This window comes from Syngnathoides biaculeatus, chromosome 2 (assembly GCF_019802595.1).
Source record: "Syngnathoides biaculeatus isolate LvHL_M chromosome 2, ASM1980259v1, whole genome shotgun sequence".
NCBI lineage: Eukaryota > Metazoa > Chordata > Actinopteri > Syngnathiformes > Syngnathidae > Syngnathoides > Syngnathoides biaculeatus.
The window spans coordinates 29,497,353-29,517,721 of NC_084641.1; the positions used below are offsets into that span (position 1 = coordinate 29,497,353).

General features: G+C 48.0%; 3 protein-coding genes and 1 non-coding gene across 7 annotated transcripts in view; 2 read left to right on the top strand and 2 right to left on the bottom strand.

The window, feature by feature from the left end:
* The window catches only part of LOC133495604 (sterile alpha motif domain-containing protein 10-like), a 33,493-nt gene that overhangs the window by 12,613 nt on the left and 511 nt on the right, over positions 1 to 20,369 (bottom strand). The window contains exon 2 of the mRNA XM_061810467.1: positions 14,573 to 14,780. The gene's annotated coding sequence lies outside the window, so the exon portion shown is untranslated. The remainder of the gene's footprint in view (positions 1 to 14,572; positions 14,781 to 20,369) is intronic.
* emilin3a (elastin microfibril interfacer 3a) lies at positions 5,723 to 10,781 on the top strand. Of its 3 annotated transcripts, XM_061809927.1 has the most exons (5): positions 5,723 to 6,161; positions 6,254 to 6,373; positions 7,771 to 8,063; positions 8,145 to 8,279; positions 8,383 to 10,781. In XM_061809927.1, exons 1-5 carry the CDS (start codon positions 6,010 to 6,012, stop codon positions 10,287 to 10,289), a joined length of 2,607 nt encoding a protein of 868 aa, XP_061665911.1. In that variant the 5' UTR covers positions 5,723 to 6,009; the 3' UTR covers positions 10,290 to 10,781. The 3 variants fall into 3 exon arrangements, with proteins under 3 accessions (XP_061665911.1, XP_061665903.1, XP_061665921.1); XM_061809919.1 differs by having other exon boundaries at positions 7,771 to 8,279; XM_061809937.1 differs by lacking the exon at positions 6,254 to 6,373 and having other exon boundaries at positions 7,771 to 8,279.
* On the bottom strand, positions 7,565 to 7,647 carry trnal-uag (transfer RNA leucine (anticodon UAG)). Its single transcript has one exon. It is a non-coding gene; the product is annotated as a tRNA-Leu (tRNA).
* LOC133495376 (opsin-5-like) lies at positions 18,463 to 20,207 on the top strand. 2 transcript variants are annotated; one of them, XM_061809948.1, is made up of 3 exons: positions 18,463 to 18,609; positions 18,711 to 18,873; positions 19,071 to 20,207. In XM_061809948.1, the coding sequence occupies exons 1-3, from the start codon at positions 18,525 to 18,527 to the stop codon at positions 19,408 to 19,410; spliced, it is 588 nt and encodes a 195-aa protein (XP_061665932.1). In that variant the 5' UTR covers positions 18,463 to 18,524; the 3' UTR covers positions 19,411 to 20,207. The 2 variants fall into 2 exon arrangements, with proteins under 2 accessions (XP_061665932.1, XP_061665943.1); XM_061809959.1 differs by having other exon boundaries at positions 19,147 to 20,207.

The following is a 20,369-nucleotide window of genomic DNA, read 5'->3' on the forward strand; positions in this document are numbered from 1 at the left end:
GATGTCAGATTTACTGTATATTAAATACAAGCCACAATTATGGGACTTTTAATTATCCTAAAGCTAAAAGAAGGAAGATGTGTTGCATGTGAATGGCAGCTGACCGGTTAGAGTGTCTGCCTCACAGTTCTGTTCAGCGAGGTTCAAATCCCGGCGGCGCCCGTGTGCAGTTTGCATGTTCTCCCCCATGCCTGCGTGGGTTTTGCACCGGGAACTCCGGTTTCCTCCCACATCCCCAAAACGTGGCTCTGAATTGGCCGCAAGTGCGAGTGCGAATGGCTGTTTGTTTCTATGTGCCCTGCGATCGGCCGGCGACCCGTTCAGGGTGTACCCCGCCTCTCGCCCCGAGATCCAGTAGCTGGGATCGCCCACAACACTGGTGAAGATAAGTGATCAGAAAATGGATGGATTCTGTGAACCTCCACGATTTGAGAACCGCAGATGTACGGATCGTTTATACTGAGTCAACGAATCAACTCAATAAAAATGCATTCAAAAACATTCGATAGCATTTTCCTCCGGGCATCATGGTCAGGTTTCACAATATTCATCACCATGTATTGAATGTTAAATATGGGGATTATGATTCAATATTATTTGAAGCAACACCGCCAAACAAAACCAAAAAAAACTTGAAAATTTGGATTTGATGACTGGCGACCAGTTTCGCCTGAAGCTAGCTGGGATAAGCTCCAGCTTTCCCGCAACCCTTGTGAGGATTAGCGTCTCGGATGACGGCACGGTGGAGCGGCTGGAAAGCGGCGGCCTCACAGTTCTGAGGTCCCAGGTTCGACTCTCGACCCGCCTGCGTGGAGTTTGCATGTCCTCCCCGTGCCTGCGTGGCTTTTCTCCGGGTGGGCACTCTGCTTTCCTCCCACAATCCAAAAACATTGGACACACTAAATTGCCCATAGGTGTGACTGTTAGTGCGGCTGTTTGTCTCCATGTGCCCTGCGATCGGCCGGCGACCAGTTCAGGGTGCACCCTGCCCCCTGCCCGTTGACAGCTGGGATAGGCTCCGGCACTCCCCGTGACCCTCGTGAGGATAAGCGGCTCATACAATGGATGGATGGTTGAATTTACTTCCATATCTGTTGGTATAATATTTAAAAGCTATGAAAGAACTCGGTAAAAGGATTTCGAAAAAGGCCGCAGCAGTGCGCGTGTATGTTTGTGTGTATGTGTAAGTGTACACGTGTGTTGTCCAGATGTGTGCCTGGCGACAGCAAACACACTGCTCCTCTTAACGAACGTGTTAAGTGTGCCTTGACCTTTGAACCCCCCCCCCCTTCTCCCGTGTGGCTTCCAAATGGAGTTTGTTCAGGACAACGTTTGTCTGAGAAAATGTACCCCTTAAATTGTTTGTTATTTCAACAGTGATGCCTCAGAATAAGCTAAAAAAAAAAAAAAATGCAAGAAAACACGTGAATAATGTCGCATTTGCGACAAAATCCTGCTTTTGTAATCCATGAAGTTGTAAAATGATAGTTGGAGCTGCCTCGCACGCAAAGGAATCTGTGTTTTTGTTATTTGATGACGTTTCTTTCAAATGAAGCCACCTCGATTCAGGGATGTTCGCTCCACCGTCACGTAAATGTTTCCTATCTCTTTAAATGGAGTTCAGGAATTAAAAGTCCTCCTACGAACTCAGCTCATTTGTGAAAATGATGTGCAAAGACAGCAGCGGTGCAACTAACACGCCGGCTCGGTCCAAAGCGCAAAGAGATTAACGGGCCGGTTCGGAATGCGGACCGCCGGTGCTAAAACTCAACAGAGAAAATGAGAAAAGGCTCCCCAGAGTCAAGGCGCTCATTCATTCGTGTTTGACTGATTGCGAGTCGAAGGCAAAGCCAATCTGGGGATTCTCTCCTTTTTCCAGACAGAGTCGTAGAGCCCCCTCACCCCCGATTGACCCCCTTGCTCAATGACACCGCGGCACACGTAAGCCGTTCGACGGCCGCGCGAGCGGCACCCGAAAGAGCCGAAACTGTGTGATGCCATTCAGGCAGAACTCGGGGTGGAGTCGCCGGCGCTCGGCGGAATAAAGCCCGACTTGTTCCGCCCGACCGGAACGGTCGGACCGGCCGAAGCTGCGGCGCGTTTCGCGTCGTACAACGGCGGCTTGTTTACAAACGGAGGAGAAAAAAAAAAACGAGGGCGCGCTCAAAATAGCCGCACACACCCTGGGTGTCGACGCGGGACGGGGTGTTAGCGGGTAAATGTGGCGGGTCGGGGGGGGGGGGCACAAACAGGAAAGAGGAAATGGGCCTGCTTGAAGGCAGTTAAGCGATATCAGCGAAAAAACGGACTCACTTGTTCTCGGTTCGAATTGGCTCACATTAAAGAGGCTGAAATGAGACCCTTTCCAAGAAAGCGCTAAAAAAAGGGCAAAAGTTTCAACTACGTTGGCGTATACGTTCAAGTCGGACCTTACAGTACCTCCGACCTCAGAGCATGATAAAAATACTGCAATAGAGCTCGTGCACCTTACATCATAAAATCACTTTTGTTTACGTCGCCATATTGCCGGTCAAGCTAAGCATCGCTCGATGCTAAGTCGGTTGGAGACGACACGGAAATCTGTCTTGTAGCGCGACGGCCAGAGTCTTGCCCGATACTGTCAGACATTTAGAAGGTGAAAGTAAAACGACGGGACGTGGAAAAATGAGATAAACTCGGCATAGAGGACCCGGATTTAATGCCAAAGTCCATGTTTTCGCCGATGAAGAAATTGGACCGTTAATTCGCTTACGCTTGTCTCGGATAACTGGATCTACACGTGGATCTGGTGAGTAAGTCGTCGAGATTTAAACGGAAAAGTTGGAAAGCGTATTAAAAGTCCGGACGCGTACGAATACTTCCTTGCTGGATCTGTTCTCAATCAGGAATAAATCCCACATAGTGACGGTTTTGACGGCTCGTGAACGCGGAAGCGTGTTCGGCTACACGTTGACCTTTGCCAGAATCCATCCATCTTTTCAGCTAGTATTCAATACAAATACCAATATTTCAATAAATGATCCCTGGTTTTACACAAACTCGCATTCATTAACTATGATTGGAAAAAGAAAATTAGGACAGGGAGAGTCATCTCCTCCGTACATGGAAGCGTATTGCGGCCACACGTTAACCTAAGTAAGTAAGTACGTTTTTTTTTTTTTTTTAATACGCATTGTTCTCAAATGAGCAATGCAGCTCTATGGGGGGCACAAACCAGTGCAATCTGTAGGCCGGTCCCAAGCCCGGATAAATGCAGAGGGTTGCGTCAGGAAGGGCATCCGGCGTAAAAACTGTGCCAAACAAATATGAGCGTTCATCTAAAGAATCCCATACCGGATCGGTCGTGGCCCGGTCTAATCCGTACATCATGGCCGGCCTCACCACTGTTTTAGAAACTTTGCCCTTCAACCTAGTGGAGACTCTCCTGTCACATAGAACACCAGACACCTTCTGCCAACTGTTCCACCCCGCTTGGACCCGTTTCTTCACTTCCTGACCACACTCACCATTGCTCTGGATTGTTGACCCCAAGTATTTGAAGTCGTCCACCCTCGCCATCTCCTCTCCCTGGATCTTAACTCTTCCCCCTCCACTTTTCTCATTCACGCACATATATTCTGTTTTACTTCGGCTAATCTTCATTCCTCTCCTTTCCAGTGCATGTCTCCATCTTTCCAATTGTTCCTCGGCATGCTCCCTGCTTTCACTGCATATGACAATATCATCTGCGAACATCATGGTCCAAGGGGATGCTGAGGATGGCGCTCCCAGGCAAAAGAGCGAGAGGAAGACCAAAGAGAAGATTTATGGATGTGGTGAGGGAAGACAAGAGGGCAGTTGGGGTTCGAGAGGAAGATGCAGGAGATAGGCTTGGATGGCAAAAGATGACACGCTGTGGCGACCCCTAACGGGACAAGCCGAAAGGAAAAGAAGAAGAAGAAGAAGAAGTTCTCAAATGAGCCAACTTGTCAGTTCCACAACTGACTATTACATATTATTACAAAATTACATAATTCCCTGCCTTTGCACCTTTCAGCAATTATCTTCAAACGTGAATAATGTATGCACGGAATCTTTAATCGCCTTACAACCGTCCCCATAAATTTCAGACGGCGATCACGTCTGTGGCATAATATTTGTCAATGAAAACAGCCTCATGAAATATTTGGTGGGAAACTTCCAAAAGGGGAAAACGGCAGATGATGATGTTTGAAATGAAAGAGCAGCGAAGTTATTTCGGAGCACCTCACAAAGACTCGCCTTGTGGCGTGAAGGCCTGGGGGGGGGGGGGGGGGGGGGGCAACTCAACGCGTGTGGCTGCCGCAATAAAGTGTTTGCAATTATTTGCTCCAGACTGCGGACGTTTACCGTTAGGTTCGGGTTCGGACCTGTCAGGTCAAAGATTCCAAGATGTCTGGCCAAGTTGATGCCCCGAGGAGAGTCCAGTGGGTGGTGGCGGGGGTTTGGGGCAGGGGGTGTTTGGGATCGAGAGCCAGTTTTGGGCACTTTGGACTGTTCAATTTTCACATCTATGAAGAAGCCATCATAGTGATGGCATTTATGAAATAGCGCATCTATTGAGTTATCCATCCGTTTTCTTAGCCGCTTATCCTCACCAGGGTCGCGGGGAGTGCCGCAGCCTATCCCAGCTGTCATCGGGCAGGAGGCGCCAGCCAATCGCAGGGCACATAGACACAAACAACCACTCACAATCACGCCAACGATGTGGGCGGAAAGCGGGGGTGCCCGGAGAAAAGCCAAGCGGGCACGGGGTGAACATGCAAACGACAACACAGGCGGGGTCGGGATTCCAACCAGTGCGGCACTGTTCTGCCAAGTTTGCAACTTGTCCGTGTTGTTTTCTATCAAACATTTGATCCGGAAGTCGCTGATACACACGCCTGCAGCGTGGGATCGATTCCCGCCAAGCGGTGGTGTCGATACCTGCCCTGCGACTGCCTGGCGACCAGTTCAGGGTGCAGTCTGCCTTTCGCCCGAAGCTAGCTTGCGTAGGCTCCAGCTTTCCCCCAACACTCGTGAGGATAAGCAGCTTGGATAATGACATGACACTTGATCTGTTTGTCGTACATCAAATAAAAAAATATAGGCAGCTGACGACAAGCTTAACATTTGTCATTCACAGCTCATTTGGAAGAGAAAAAAAATATCATATTTATTTATAATATAAAAATAAGTGTTCACATTAAATTGGAAGCGTTCAGGTCCTCTCACTCTTTTTTGGTGTATGGAATACAGATTTTTTTTTTTTTCCAAAGGATAATGATCTACAAATGCCATGTTTTTTATCCATCCATCCATCCATTTTCTTTGCTACTTATCCTCACGAGGGTCGCAGGTAGCGCTGGAGCCTATCCCAGCTGTCAGTCCTCAGAACTGTGAGGCCAACACTTTACCAGCTGAACCACCGTGGCGCCCGATTTAGTTGTGAGAATGATTTACCTTCTGATATTTATTGCATGTGTGTTAAAAACAAAAACCAAAAAAAAAAACATGGATTTGTCACAACTGGGATGTTCATTTTGGGCGGCGGCGGCGCAGGACAAGTTGGCCCTTGAGAAGCATTTTCCTCCCCGCTTGGATCGTCATCTGCTTCCTCCAAAAACATTACAAGCAAGACTCCGCTCTGCATGTGACGCATCCTTTTCCCGCCCGGCTCGGAATGAACAGAAGAGAGCGTCGTGAACGTCACAGCTTTTCCTACGCAAACCCGAAAATATAAAGCGAGCGTCAAATATTAGGCAAAGCCTCATTCGGCTCCTGCAGTGGGGACGGCGTGTGGGAGGAGTTATGTAAATCGGGCCTTTGGGGCGCTATTAGTGGGCCCCCGACTCACAGCCAGCGCACCGACGGGCTCCATCGCAGACACTCTTGTGGACTGGGTCGACGTGTTCAGGTTCACATCTCCAAAGTTCTAGTGTGCATTTTGGATATTTGAAGTTTTAGGATATTTTCCACCCGTGGGGACTTGGGACAGGAGGACGTCGTGCGATGGATTCAACAATGGCGACGTGCCTTTTAGTGGCAACGGTGCTATATTTGTCACACGGAGAAGCAAAGTCGTACAGACCGCTCCGTTATAGCGACTTCCGATCTGGAGCGATTGAGCACCGCGACCGGGGAAGACCGACCAGCGGGCACAAGTAAGCTTCGGTTCTGTCGTCTGTCAAGTCTACAACTCTTCACGTCGTCATTCGCTAACGCGTTGTCATCCTTTCTTTCCCGCTTGTAAAAGGAACCGCTGCGCTTATGTGATCGAAAAGACCGTGTCCTTCACTTTGCAAGATGGGGCGGCCCCGTACGTCAAAGCCGACTACAACAAGTGTTCCTGGCATAAACAATGTCCAACTCTTATGTGAGTCCAGTTATTTCACGATGCCTCCTACATTTATGCATACAATGGACATCAACTCGGGGGCACGGTGGCTCAGCCGGTAAAGTGTTGGTCTCACAGTCCTGAGGACCCGGGATCGAGTTTGCATGTTCTCCCCCTGCCTGCGTGGCCACTCCGGTTTCCTCCCACATCCCAAAAACGCGCAACATTAATTGGACACTCGAAATTGCCCATAGGTGGGATTTTTGTCTGTCTCCATGTGCCCTGCGATTGGCTGGCGACCGGTTCAGGGTGTACCCCGCCTCCTGCCAAAGCTAGGATAGGCTCCAGCACTCCCCGCGACCCTCGTGAGGATAAGCAGCAAAGAAAATGGATGAATGGCCTTTATCAACTAGTTTTGGAATCAGAAATCAAGGGCAATGTGTTTTTCAACTGGTAACACAAAAAATGCTTATATCTCCACTTCATCATTTATGATGACGACAATTTGAAATTTCGATACAGATTTTGAAAGACTCATGAAAACGTACACTCGAGATTTGGCTCCGCGGGCCGGATCTGGCCCCCGGGCCTTGACTTTGACACCTGTGCTGTAAACTAAGACCAGATTATGGATGTTTGCTTATTACATACACCACCATGCAACATTTTCATTTTCAATTTTTTGTCCCATTAGACTTATTTTTGGTCATTTTTCCTCTATCGCATCCTCGATGCTGCTCTTTGTTCTCTTTGTACTTTCTTTTTTGACTGTTGAGTGGACACATCATGGCGGTCGTTCTGGATCCTGCATCCCCGAAAATCGTTACTTTTTCAGCAAAACAAAAAACAAAGCCATCTTGCTTTTGTGGTCGTTACATTGCTTCCGCCCGAACATCGACAACAACACCGACGACTCAGGTTCAACCGCGACTTTAATGTACCGTCATCGGTTAAAGTGCCAGGACACCTGACCGACACATCAACAGTCCCAGCCGTCCAGATCAAAGAAAAAGCATTGGAGCGATCCATTTTCAACAAAAAGGGTTCACGCAACTTTCTTTCGGCTTGTCCCGTTAGGGGTCGCCACAGCGTGTCATCTCAGATGAACCCTCCTATTTTTTGGAGGTAGTTTTTACCTCAGATCTCCTTCCTGACGGAACTCACGACTCCTGGTTTACAAACCCGACGGTCTAACCACTGAGCTATGGGGGCCCCACTTAAAAGGAAAGCTGTCAGAAGTGGGATTCGAACCCACGCCTACAGAGTAGACTACGACCTAAACGTAGCGCCTTAGACCGCTCGGCCATCCTGACACCTCGCACAACTCTTAGGCGGAGAGTTCAAGTGTCCAAGAGACTTAAAACAGTTATTTTCATCATTTTAGGTTGGTTCGGAAAAGCCCCAAATAAGTCATTCCAAATTGTTTCTCTCCTCAGGTATCGCCTGATCTACAAACCGATGTATAAGGTGGCACATAAAACGGTCACAGAGTTAGAGTGGCGCTGTTGCCCCGGGTACTCTGGCTACGGCTGCATGGAGGGACCCCCGGATTACCAACATTCCGCGAAAAGCATGCCGCCATTTAACGGTCTGCCATTGAGAGGACCACAGTTCCAGGGACCACAATACAAAAGCACCATGTTTAACGGTCCCATGTTCAAGGGTCCACCAGTCAACCCTCATGCCAACGTCAACCCGTGGAATCAACCCGAAGGACCTCCCACCAGAGGTTTTAACTCTTACCCGATGCATCACTTTGGACCGCCGAGATCTTCCAGCTACCCAGACGCCTCTTTTGAATCATATCCAGCTCCACCCGAACCCATGCCGGACCACAATGAACAACATCACACAGAGCATGCACAAGAACATGAGCGCGACCAGGGAGCAAGGGAGCACGGTCCAGAAGGCACGCTTTCTCCGACCAACGGCGATCCAACTGAAGGTGAGCCTAAAAACAGAAATACAGTCTGCTTGTATGCGCATTATATTGGAACAACTGTAACTGACACTGTTCTAATACTCAGGCTTGCTCTGAATTTTTTTAGGCGTGGCTCTAGAGAGTGAGACAGAGGAGCGAATATATCGAATGGAGGAGGACGTGCGACGTCTGAACCAGGGTTTGGAGACCCTACGGGGGACTGTGAATGGTCTGGAGGACAACCTTCGAGCCTCTCTAAGAGAAGACGCCAACAAGATGCTGTCAGCTCTGCTCGCTGCTGCCCCCAGTCCTCTTTCTGCTCCTGCTGGAGCCTCCGGCCCCTCCGCGGTAGGCTTTGCGGAGATTCCTGGGGGTGATCCAGAAGCTGGCGGTCTAGACGGTAAACATGTCTTTTCAGGGCTCACAGAACTGAACAGAAGGGTGGAAGAGCTCAAGACCGAGCTGCAAGCCAAAACGGCAGAGTTTCAGGAACTCAAAGCCACAGTAATGACACATGACAGGGCAATGGAGAAGATATCACGCGGAGAAGCCACGGTACCAGGCTCAGCGCATCTTGAGGGGAAAGCCCAAAAACTCTTGGACGCCAAACTGAGTGCAGCCAGGACAGACATTCTGGATGGGTTTGAGAAGCGTGTGGAGATTGCAGAGGGTCGATGTGAGGAGGAAGCAGAAGACTTACGTCGTCAGTGTCAGAGGGAACAAGGGGAAAGGCAGGAGCAGATGGAAGATGCTTTGGAAGCAAGTACTAGTGACTTACGGTCAGCATTGAGGAGCCTTCAGGATCAGGTTCATCACTTGAACACTGTAGAAAGCTGCTGTGCTGTGGTGAGTGGATTGAGTGACAGGGTGCAGTTTGTGGAAACGTCGGTGACGGGCCTCAATCAATCTCAGAAATACCTGCGAGTGGAGTTGGGAGCTCATAAAGACCACATAGAGGGAATGCTGGAGGGTCGCCTTAAGTATGTCGAGACCAAACTCAACCTGACTGGCCAACTAGCAAAGAGGAGCAGCGTCACAGACAACAAAGCCGAGACGGAGAACAGTTTGGAGGCCAGAATGGAGGTCAAGTTGAGGGAACTAGAGGGACGCCTATTGACAGCCCTAGAGGAACTGGGTAACGCCACTGCCCCTGCACTCCTGGAGGGACATGCTGTTCCGACCCTGGAGACAGAGCTGGAGTCGCTCCGAGTGAGACTCGAGATGGACGTGGACAGAGTGCAAAAACATCTAAGAAACCTCGAGACTCTTTGCTCTTCCTCCTGTTCCTCGGCTAAAAATCCCACAGCCATTCAAGGGGACTCCGGTTCTTCAAGTGGTGCCTTGGGAGAGGATCAGAATCTTGAGGGGTTTTTGGAACGACAGGCTGACCGACTGAACAGCCTCAACATTACACTACAGAACATCGTGAGTTATCTGAGTGACAAAGAGCAGGAGGAAAAAGAACAGGGCGAGCTAACGATCCTCAAGTTCAACGTTCGCTCGGTCAACCGCACTCTTCAAGGACTTCAGGACTCTCTGGGGACTGTAGTTCACCAGGTGGGAAGCGTCAACAGCTCCTGGCACGAGAGCGAGTCGCGACTGGCGCAACAAATGAAGGGTGTGGTACAGCTGGTGGGACATCAGGCTACAATGCTCGGGGCAGGTGAACGCAAACTGACCCGGCTCAAAGGGGAGTTGCAGCAGATGAAAAGACGTCTCGCGGACGAGGTCCGGGGCTGCCGGAGCACAGCCATGGGGGTACAAAAAGAGGTGACAGAGGTCGGCGGACGCGTCGCTAATGTTGAGGACCAGTGCAAAGGTCTCAATTATTTAGCAGAAGATCTGGAGAGAATCAGGGAGGAGCTGGACAGACAATCAAATGGGTTTGTGCTGCAGTTCAACGGGACTCTCACGAACCATTCCCAGCAGTTGTCTGAGCTGAAAGACGAAATCAAAAACTGCACGTCGAAGGCGGCTTCAGCGCAGAGTTTAGAGCCGCGGTCACAACGCGGGGACGCATTCACTTCAAAGTAGTTCGGAAAGACGGCGAGAGAATAAAGGATAAAAATCATGCGACCGTTGTGAAAGGCCACTAACAGCTCCGTTCTCATTTTTCATTCGTTTTGTACGGTTCCAAACCTGCACTGATACTGAGTCTAAATTCGCTGGAAATTAATTTCATACAACTGCACTCAATGTGATTACAAACATTTATTCGATGCACAAATTTGCTAGTTGTTATGAACCATGGTATTGAACACTGAGCAAGATGTGTATGTACATCATTTCCACACAAAATCCGTTGTCTGTTTATGTTATTTAAAAATGTTGACATGATGTTCTTGTTTTTATACTTTATGTGGAGACTAAATTACTCGATGCTTTTATATTTTTGGATGTTGTATCACTTCCCTCGTTTTGTAATCCATGACTCTTTTGTGTATTTGTACTTTGACCAAAGTTGCTTAACACAAATAAACTTTCTGTACAGTACATGTTTTATTTTTATTAGTTATCCATCCATTTTCTGTACCGCTTATCCTCACAAGGGTCGCGGGCACGCCGAACCCTATCACGGGCTATCTTTGGGCAGGAGGCGGGGGTACACCCCGAAATGGTCACCAGGTAATCGCAGTCACGTACAAATAAGCATTCGCACTCACGTTCACACCTACCGGCAATTTGAAGTCTTCGATCAACGGACCACACGTGGTTTTGGGGATGTGGGAGGAAATTGGAGTGCCTGGACAAAACGAAGTCAGGCACGGGGAATACACGCTAACTCCACACATGTGAAGTCAGGATTGGAACCCCGGAACTCAGAAGTGTGAGGTAGAGATGAGCTAACCAGTTGGCTACGGTGCCATCTGCCTGATTTAATCTATTTTTTAAAAGTTTGTCTATGAAAAAAAAAAAAAAAAAACAATTCCAGAATAATTTAACAGCCAAAATTCACAATGAAATTGTGACTTCTGCTGGAGCAAAGCAATATTTCACATTCCATTCCACATGTGGGCGCCAGAAAAGCAAATACTGCAATAGAATTGCTTGGCTGTTACTGTTGAGAGCGCAATAAACACCTTCCTTCCAAAAACCCAGAATAAAACGACAAGGTGGGGTAATTTTCTAGGATACAAACAAGGGGTCCACTACTCTCACCCTGGATCCAAGTCCGTTATCCGGCATCCCAAAGGTAGCACTGAGGGTGACCTCGTCATGGTCCTGCCGGTCCAGCTCTGGCCGTGCGGGTCCCCCGCCTGATTCCCGACCTCGGAACGGATAAAAACTTTTCCCAAACAGCCTCTGCATCTCCGGAGTCCTGCATTTGGGTCCTCCTCCGTACCGATGGGTCATGACAGACCTTGCGAGGAATTCTTGTCAGATAAACAACCGCTGGAGTGACAGCCACTGGGAGGACGAAATCATTGCTCTCCTTTTTTAGTCTGTGACATCCGGGAAATAGAAACTTATGAACTGTTACAAAGTGGACTGTCAGAAAGAGAGAAACAAAAACTAATGTTGAGACCAGTTCAGGGTGTAACCCACCTCCTTGCCCATTGACAGCTGGGATAGCCTCCAGCACTTCTGGCGACCCTTGTGAGGATAAGCGGCTAACAAAATGGATGGATGGATGGATTCATTATTGCAATTCCTATAAAAGGTTTGACAGCATGAAAGTAGGGACAAAAACCTTGTTTTTTGCCTTCCCAATTTGATGAGTGAACATAGAGGGAGGGCTGTTGTGGACTCAAACAAATGAGGGGATTCGTGCTCAAGAGTCTTTTTCAAGTACGCCCCGATGGACACAGTTTTGAGTTACGCTCTCTGCACAGCTCGCGGACTGTCTGTGACCACTGCATGCAGAGCTGGCATCAGCGCAGAGGACTGAGGTGGGGTTTAAAGGTGAATCATTTCATAGTGTCCTCGAGGCTTGTTTTTGTTCTCATTATGGTGATGGACAGTTTGCATGTTGGCTCGCAGACGAGGAGACCATGAAACAAGCCTGACCTCACCTCATATCACCTCACCTTTGATTGGCTAAACAAGTCCTGATCCTAAAGTGCAGCAACAGAAAAGCGGTGATTCCGCAAATGATAATTGTCATTGTAATCTGATGTAAAACCTGTGGGGGGCCTCTTTCCGAGACGGAACCAAGAACCGTACAGGAATTGGGGAATGTTGTCAATCCTGGGCTGGGATTATCTTTTCACAGGTCCAAGATGTTGGTTTTGTCATGTCCCTGCCGTCCAGTCCTGGCTGGGTGTGGCCAGCTGATTAGGAGGCGCGCACCTGCGTCACATACGGTCTGATTAACTCGAGTATATGTAGGACTCTGGGGACAACTGGTCCTTCGTCAGATCAGTGCAACTCATGCCCTGTTCCTGCACTCCCGTATTCTGATCGTAAACCCGTGTGTACCGACCTCCGCCTGGTTCTCCGACCGACCGCAAGCCTGACGCCTTTGACACTCCTGCCATCTTTGACCGATCTCCCGTGTAGCGACCCCTGCCTGCCCGCGGACCTGCTCTCTACGCCCGACGTCCGAGTTACCGCTGCCCTACTTGACTGCCTGCCTGATCCCTGACATTGCAACGAATAAACACTTTCCCCAAAATGCCTCTGCGTCTCCAGAGTCCTGCATTTGGGTCCTCCTCCGTCTCGATGGGTCGTGACAGGTTTACTCCATGCGAAACAAATGCAAAGCAGTTCTCAGAAAGAAGTGGTTCATTAAGTAAATATTAATTCAGTGATTCGCATGAATGCTAAATCATCAAGATTTTTCAGTTCATACAGTAAATATTTTACATTTTCCACATGCGTTGCGATTTTTAATAGCTCAATATTGATTTTGTAATCCACACATCACGGAGAGAAAAAACTCATCTTAGCCAGAAGCCGCTTGAAGTACGTCCTCTGCTGGGCCTTTTTGAGGATGGAGTTCACTTTTCGTTGCATTTGTTCACCGAAAACAGTTTCCTTGAAACTAGATTATATGTCTCCAAAGAAAGTGCCCTTTGTCATCAATTCTGTTCATAACTTATGGACAGCATTACTAGGCGCAGACGTAGAGGGGGTGCGGTTCGGTGGCCTCAGTACTGCATCCCTGCTTGTTGCAGATGATGCGGTTCTTTTGGCTCCATCGGGACGTGATCTCTAACTCTCACTGGAGCGGTTCGCAGCCGATTGTGAAGCGGTTGGGATGGGAATCAGTATCCCTAAACCTGAGACCATGGTCCGCACTCGGAAAAGGGTGGCGTACCATCTCCTGGTCGGGGATGAGATCCTGTCCCAAGTGGAGGACTTCAAGTATCTTGCTCACGAGTGACGGACAGGAAGATTGGTGTGGTGGATGGATGGATCTGCCTCGCAGTTCTGAGGACAATTGCTCAAATCCGACCTTCCCTGTGTGGACTTTGAATAAAAACCATCTTCTTTTCTTTCGGCTTTTCCTGTTAGGGGTCGCCACAGCGGTGAGCGCATATTTGTTTGGCACAGTTTTTGCGCCGGATGCCCTTCCTGACGCAACACCGGCGAGAGAAGCTTACAGCACCCGGTATTCCCAGCCGGTCTCCCATCCAAGTACAAACCAGGGCCAAACCCGTTCAGCTTCCGAGATCTGATGTTCTCCGGGTAACACGGCCGTAAGCTTTGAATTAAAAACCATGTTGTGTGTTATTTTTTGGGGGGGCTGGAACGGATTGATGGCATTTGTGTTCAGTTCAAAGGGGAAGAAGACGAGTTTTGTGGGTTACGAGGGTGGTCAAGGACCAAGTCAAGGCAGCGGTGTATTTCAGTTTACACCGAACGGGCAATGATAAGAACATTTCTTTGAAGCCATGACTTGACAAGTGTGGCAAAAATAGGACGCCTACAAGTTTTGACCTCCCACAATGGCTTAATCAAAAAGTCTCCAAATGTTGAAAACTTTATTATCATGTGGCGTTAAGATCATCTCGACGCGTCAAGAGTAAGAGGCCTGAGAAGGACCAGGACCGCGCTCCGAGGCTATTAACGTGAGAGGCCTTCTCTTTCCAGCGGGCTGACATCCCGGCAGCCTCAGCGCAGCTCATCCACAGCGCCCACGTTCCTTTAAGCAGCTTTCCGCGACTGTCATTTTGTGTGCAAGCGAGCTGCCAGCGGCCGCGTACGATGAAGTAGCATGACGCATCGCTCGCCGTCCCTTTCCCGTTTTTTCGCTCTCTCTCCGCGGCAGGCTGAGCTTAGAGCATCTCCGCGATGAAGATGAAGTCGCGCATGAGCGTGTCCACCTCGCGGGATGTGTGCGAGTGTACTGAAGAATAGGCGGAGAAACTTACCTTAACTGGACTCTTTTCTCTCTTTCCAGATCTATCTTCTATTGTTCTTCGCGGCAGCAGGATTTCCTCTCCACCTCCTTTTCAGCGGCCGGAGGTTCTGTCCAGTTTCCGACTCTGGACCGAGGCTCCATGAGTTTGCCAGAGGACACCCAACTCCTTCCTGCACGGTAAGCACCTCAGATGCCGATCACTTGGTCCATCCCACATCCTACGGATCAGATGTTAACACGTGAATAAATAAATCACATTCAGTATTTGGATTACATGGTACTAAACGGTCAATCGTATTTCACTCCAGTACAACATAAACGTGTGTATCTTCACTTGGGATTCGTGCCAACATGTCAAAGAGTGTATTAGGACAGGCAGAAAGTTCTGTTCCTTGTTTTCATGGCAACTGAACGTCAAACAAAGTTCAAAATGATGGTGTAGTGGTACACCAGGGGTGCCCAGACTTTTTTTTAACTCCAAGATCTACTTTTCAAGCAGCCAGCCTCTCGCGAGCTACCGACGACGGGGGTGGAGAAATTGATGATGATCCTCCGAAACCATTTTAAGGTTAATATTATGTTGCCTCCTATATTTGCAATACAGAATTGGCACTTTGTGCAGTTTATTGTCTGTGCTGCGCAAAGGTGGAATTTTAAAATGACACACCATCTCATCCTGCACCTTCTACTTTGGCTTCTGAACAGAAATTTCCCTCTTGGAAAAAGTGAAAATCTCGTCCAGTCGAACCACTTTTTCTTCAATTATTCACTTACTCCGACCGTCATTGCATCTTAAAACAACAGCATTTCTTTTTTTAACTTCCTCCATTAATATCGAAAGACAACATAAGCGGCATGTCTAGCTCGTCTTTGCTCTACATTGCCCAGACTGTGTTGCTAACTAAAGCAGCGGTGGTGGACGCGGTCATTATAAAAAGACATTGATGGGCTGCGTAGGTACTGTAATATTTGTAATTATGAGCGTACGTCTTTAAGAATGGGAGCCGGGGTGGGGGGGCGTTTGTAAGGTAAACTAGGAAAACGAAAGTGTGGCGGAGGAGCGGTCGTTGTTAGAGAAAGTTCCGTGTGCGGCCTAAAAGAAATCAGTGGCTCCGTCTATTCATTTTTTTACAGTACGTATGCAAATTGCGTGATGTATCAACCAGTCGTCCCTCACTCATTGAATCACATTGCAAAATGCTACAAACTGAATAGCTGGATGTTATACTTTCAATTTGCATTGAATTTAAATTTTTTTGCGCCGTCCTGCAATCGACCAAGACTGCTGGTCGATAGCAATCGCCGCGTTGAGCACCCCTGGTGTAGTGGTACACACGCCTGCCTTTGGTGCTGCCAGCGTGTGATCGATTCCCGCTCAAATCAGAGTCTTCAAACGACCTATTATGCATGTTTCGGGGATGTGGGAAGAAACCGGAGCACCAGGAGAAAACCCACTCTAGCACGGGAAGAACATTAAAACTCCACACAGGTGAGCCCCGATTCGAACCTCGGTCCTCAGAACTGCGAGGCGGATGTGCTGCCCTTTGACTTATTCTTTTAAGCAACACAGGAGTTATGACATCACTAATCCCGGCTCTCCGTACAAGCGACGCCGCACACTTGTTGCTTCTTTACATTCGAGTGAAAGTTACGATCCCTGCTATATTTTCGCCACCTTGAAGACAGTTCGCTGACAGGGTGTCACAATGCTTGCGGCACGTTGCACATTCATGCTTGTCTCCATTTATGTGCCGCCTATTGTTGTCGGGGGCTCACAGCGCTGCGAGATGTCAGATGTGACTTGCATCTTTTGGACACACACACACACAAAAAAAAAAAAAACATGTCTCATCCTTATGACATCATCTAATAACACATTGAAACAAAAACATCTGACAAGAAAACAGCTTTGTCTCAAACATTTGTGTTTTCTTTTTGGATTTTTTTTTTTTTTTTTGTCATTGCTGGGGTTATGTAATGTCTGTGCGATGGAGTGGAAGGAACTGTGATAATATACTGATGAAATGTTTTCATTATTCGCTGCTGCCTGCACACTACAGACTTAAAAATATGTATGTACAATACTTTCATCTAAATCCCAGACGTTGGCGACCTATAAATAGATAATATGTAGGTAAATATATGACAACAAATTGATAACGAACATTTAATCTTTTTAAAGAGACACTTGTTTTGTGTTATGGGAACTTTTCAAAGAAAAATAACAAACGATATGAATGTAATTAGCGGCACGGTGGACCAGCTGGAAAGCGTTGGCCTCACAGTTGTGAGGACCTGGGTTCGATCCCAGCCCTCCTTGTGTGGACTTTGCATGTTCTGCCCGTGCCTGCGTGGGTTTTCTCCAGCCACACCGGTTTCCTCCCACATCCCCAAAACATGCAACATTAAATGGACACTCGAAATTGCCCCTAGGTGAGATTGTGAGTGCGGCTGTTTGTCTCCATGTGCCCTGCGATTGGCTGGCAACCAGTTCAGGGTGTACCCCGCCTCCTGCCCGTTGACAGCTGGAACAGGCTCGAGTACTCCCCGTGACCCTTGTGAGGATAAGCGGCTAAGAAAATAGATGGATGGACGTGAGGCAGAATTTCAATCATCATCCAAACCGTCTCCAGAGCTCATTACACGAGATGTTTCCAAGCGCTGTTTTTTGAGAAAGGCCCGCAGCCGCTTTGTCATGCCGCGGTGTAACTGTCAGTGAATTTCAGTGGCGCTAGTAGCAGTTACACGCAGGAAGGGGGGGGGGGGGGGGACTCCAATCCAAAAAGTCTCAAGGTCATTGCATACGCGCAGCGCTGCACAATATGTGTCGTACACGCAACAGAAGTGAGGACATACATTTAAATACAACACCACCAAGTTGACCAAAGTTTGGGAAAAATGTCCATCCATCCATTGTCTTTGCTGGTTATCCTCACGAGGGTCGCGGGGAGCACTGGAGCCTATCCCAGCTGTCAACGGGCAGGAGGCTGGGTACACCCTGAACTGGTCGCCAGCCAATCGCAAGGCACAGGGAAACAAACAGGCGCACTCACAATCACACCCAGGGGGAATTTAAAGTGTCCCATTATTGTTGCATGTTTTGGGGATGTAGGAGGAAACCAACGCAGGCAAGGGGAGAACATGCAAACTCCACGCAGGCGGGTCCGGGATTGAGCCCGGGACCTCAGAACCGTGAGGCCAAGGCTTTACCAGCTGCCGGAAAAATGTCTCATTTGAAAATAAAATCCCAACACAAATGCTGTGAAATATTTTGCATCGGTAAAATAGTCTGATGACGAAAAAGTAAATGGCAAGAGAAGATAAGAGAATTCATCCATTTAAACACCCATCCATCCATTTTGTTAACTGCTTATCCTCACAAGTGTCGCGGGAGTGCTGAACCCTACCCCAGCTGTCAACGGCAGGAGGCGGGGTACACCGTGAACTGGTTGCCAACCAATCGCAGGGCACATCGAGACAAACAAAATCACACCTAGGGGAAATTTGGAGTGTCCGATTAATGTCCATTTAAATCCATCCAATTTCTTAACCGCTTATCCTCACAAGGTTCGCGGAGAGTGCTGGAGCCTATCACAGCTGTCAACGGGCAGGAGGCTTGGTACACCCTGAACTGGTCGCCAGCCAACGCAGGGCACATCGAGATAAACAGTCACACTGACAATCACACCTAGGGGCAATTTAGAGTGTCCAGTTAATGTCCATTTAAAGACATTTCTCACAAAATTCAACAAGTCCGTTCATTCATTGCAATCCTACAATTTCACCCGGATTTTGCCCTTCAAGTTCAAGTCTTTGTTCTGCTTTGTAGGCTAACTGCTTCCGACAACACCAAAGAGAAAAGTCAGTGTATGTATGTATGTATGTACGTATGAATAAGCTTCGAGGAGTTGAGTGTCCAGTCTTCATCCAATCATTCCAAATATCCTCATCGGTGTGCCGACATGTTCTACGTGGGAAATGCTGCGTTCGCGTCCACCATTTCCCAGGAGTACGACGTCGTCATGGGCTCGCTCTACATCTTATTTTGTGAGTACACCCCAAGCGTGAATCTCTGCCACGATGATAACAGGCGACAAATCCATGCGGGTGAGCAATATCTCCTCCCCCTCCTCCCCCCCCCTCCCCAGGCGTGCTGTCCCTTCTGGGCAATTGCATTCTGCTACTTGTTGCGTATCACAAGCGCTCAACGCTGAAGCCAGCCGAGTTCTTCATTGTCAATCTCTCGGCCAGCGACCTCGGGATGACCCTCTTTTTATTCCCCATGGCGATATCGTCATCTTTTTCACACAGGTATGTCAATAGACCTTAGCCCATCCCTCACCCCCTACAAAAAAAATCAATGCAAAAAAAAAAAAAATTCCTAGTTTATTTTAACACGTTTTCAAAAGGCGTATTACAGTAAATAAACGGGGGTGATCTGCAAGATACAGTCTGCAAGAGATGAAATCAGTGAAGTAGTGACCATATATTTATTTTATAATTAACAGTTATTTTGAAGCATTATGCTTTTGTCAGCCACCGATATGTATATGGACCCAAGTTTCGGGTGACGACGCCCCACAGGACGGCTCGCGTACCGACCGGATCTGTTCACATGGAGGTGACGCTCAGCCAACTCGCAGCCAGACCTCTGACGAACTTCCTCTAGTGGCGCTGCCTCGTCCACTCACGAGGCACGTGAGGCAAGGCAGACGCTCAGAAACCCAGAATAACTTCACGAGGATTGGACAACAAAGCGGAGACGGTTTTATAGTCTGGACATCGGAAGACTACCATAACTGCAAGACTGGCAGCTTCCGTCGTATTCTCGTTCTCTACATCATGTGACTCAAATTGAACTTTCACTGCTGTTGACGACTTCAACTATCCGTGTTAAGATGGAGGAATGGGAGTGAACGGGTTTGAGCTGGCCCGCCACAACATTTTTTTGTCTACTTCCTGTTTCTTGTTGAATCGATGTGTACAAGACAACTTTTTGCCACATTTTTTTCTCCCTCGATAAAAGAACTTCTCAGTGTATATTGAACAAAAGTACAGCACTGTCGTTCCTTGAGATATGGTTGCCTTGACTTACGACATTTTCGGGATATAACTTATCAAATGGCCAATTTTTTTGTGCTTGAGACGCCAATGCCACACGGCACCAGCAAATTTCACATGCAGTCATCATCAATTCACATTGATTTCCTTGCAGCTGACACTCAATATCGTCCCGTTCCAATTGTAAAGCATTTAGAAAATATCCTTGACACTGCACTTGAAGATACTAGAAAATACTTGTGATGATACTGTGCTGTATGTAGCTCTGTGTATGCATAGAAAAATATACGGAAGAAAATATTGCTCTGGGCTTGATTGAGCAAAGGTGTGTTTATTACTTATGGAGAGTGTGTGTAAATGTAGCGGAGGGGAGGAAGGGGGTCTGAAGCGAAATGCATCTTTGCTAGTAGGAGTGAAATGTTGGTGTTGTGTATAAAGGGAGGGGAGTGGGTGCGTCGGTGACCCTCGTTTTAGAGCAGTGATTTCCAACCTTTATAGACCCAAGGCACATATTTGACAATTGAAAAATCCCACGCCACACCAACAAAAGTAAACGTCACCAAAAATGGATCGATTAATTACTGTATGTACTTCCTGCCATCTAATAGAAGAGGATTTTTTTTTTTTTTTGTCCTGCCTGTCATTGTGCCTCACTGACATAAATAGATGAATAAAGATACATTATTTCTTGGAATAAATGTTTTTTTTTTTTTTTTTTAGGAATTACATAGAATTGGATAACTTCC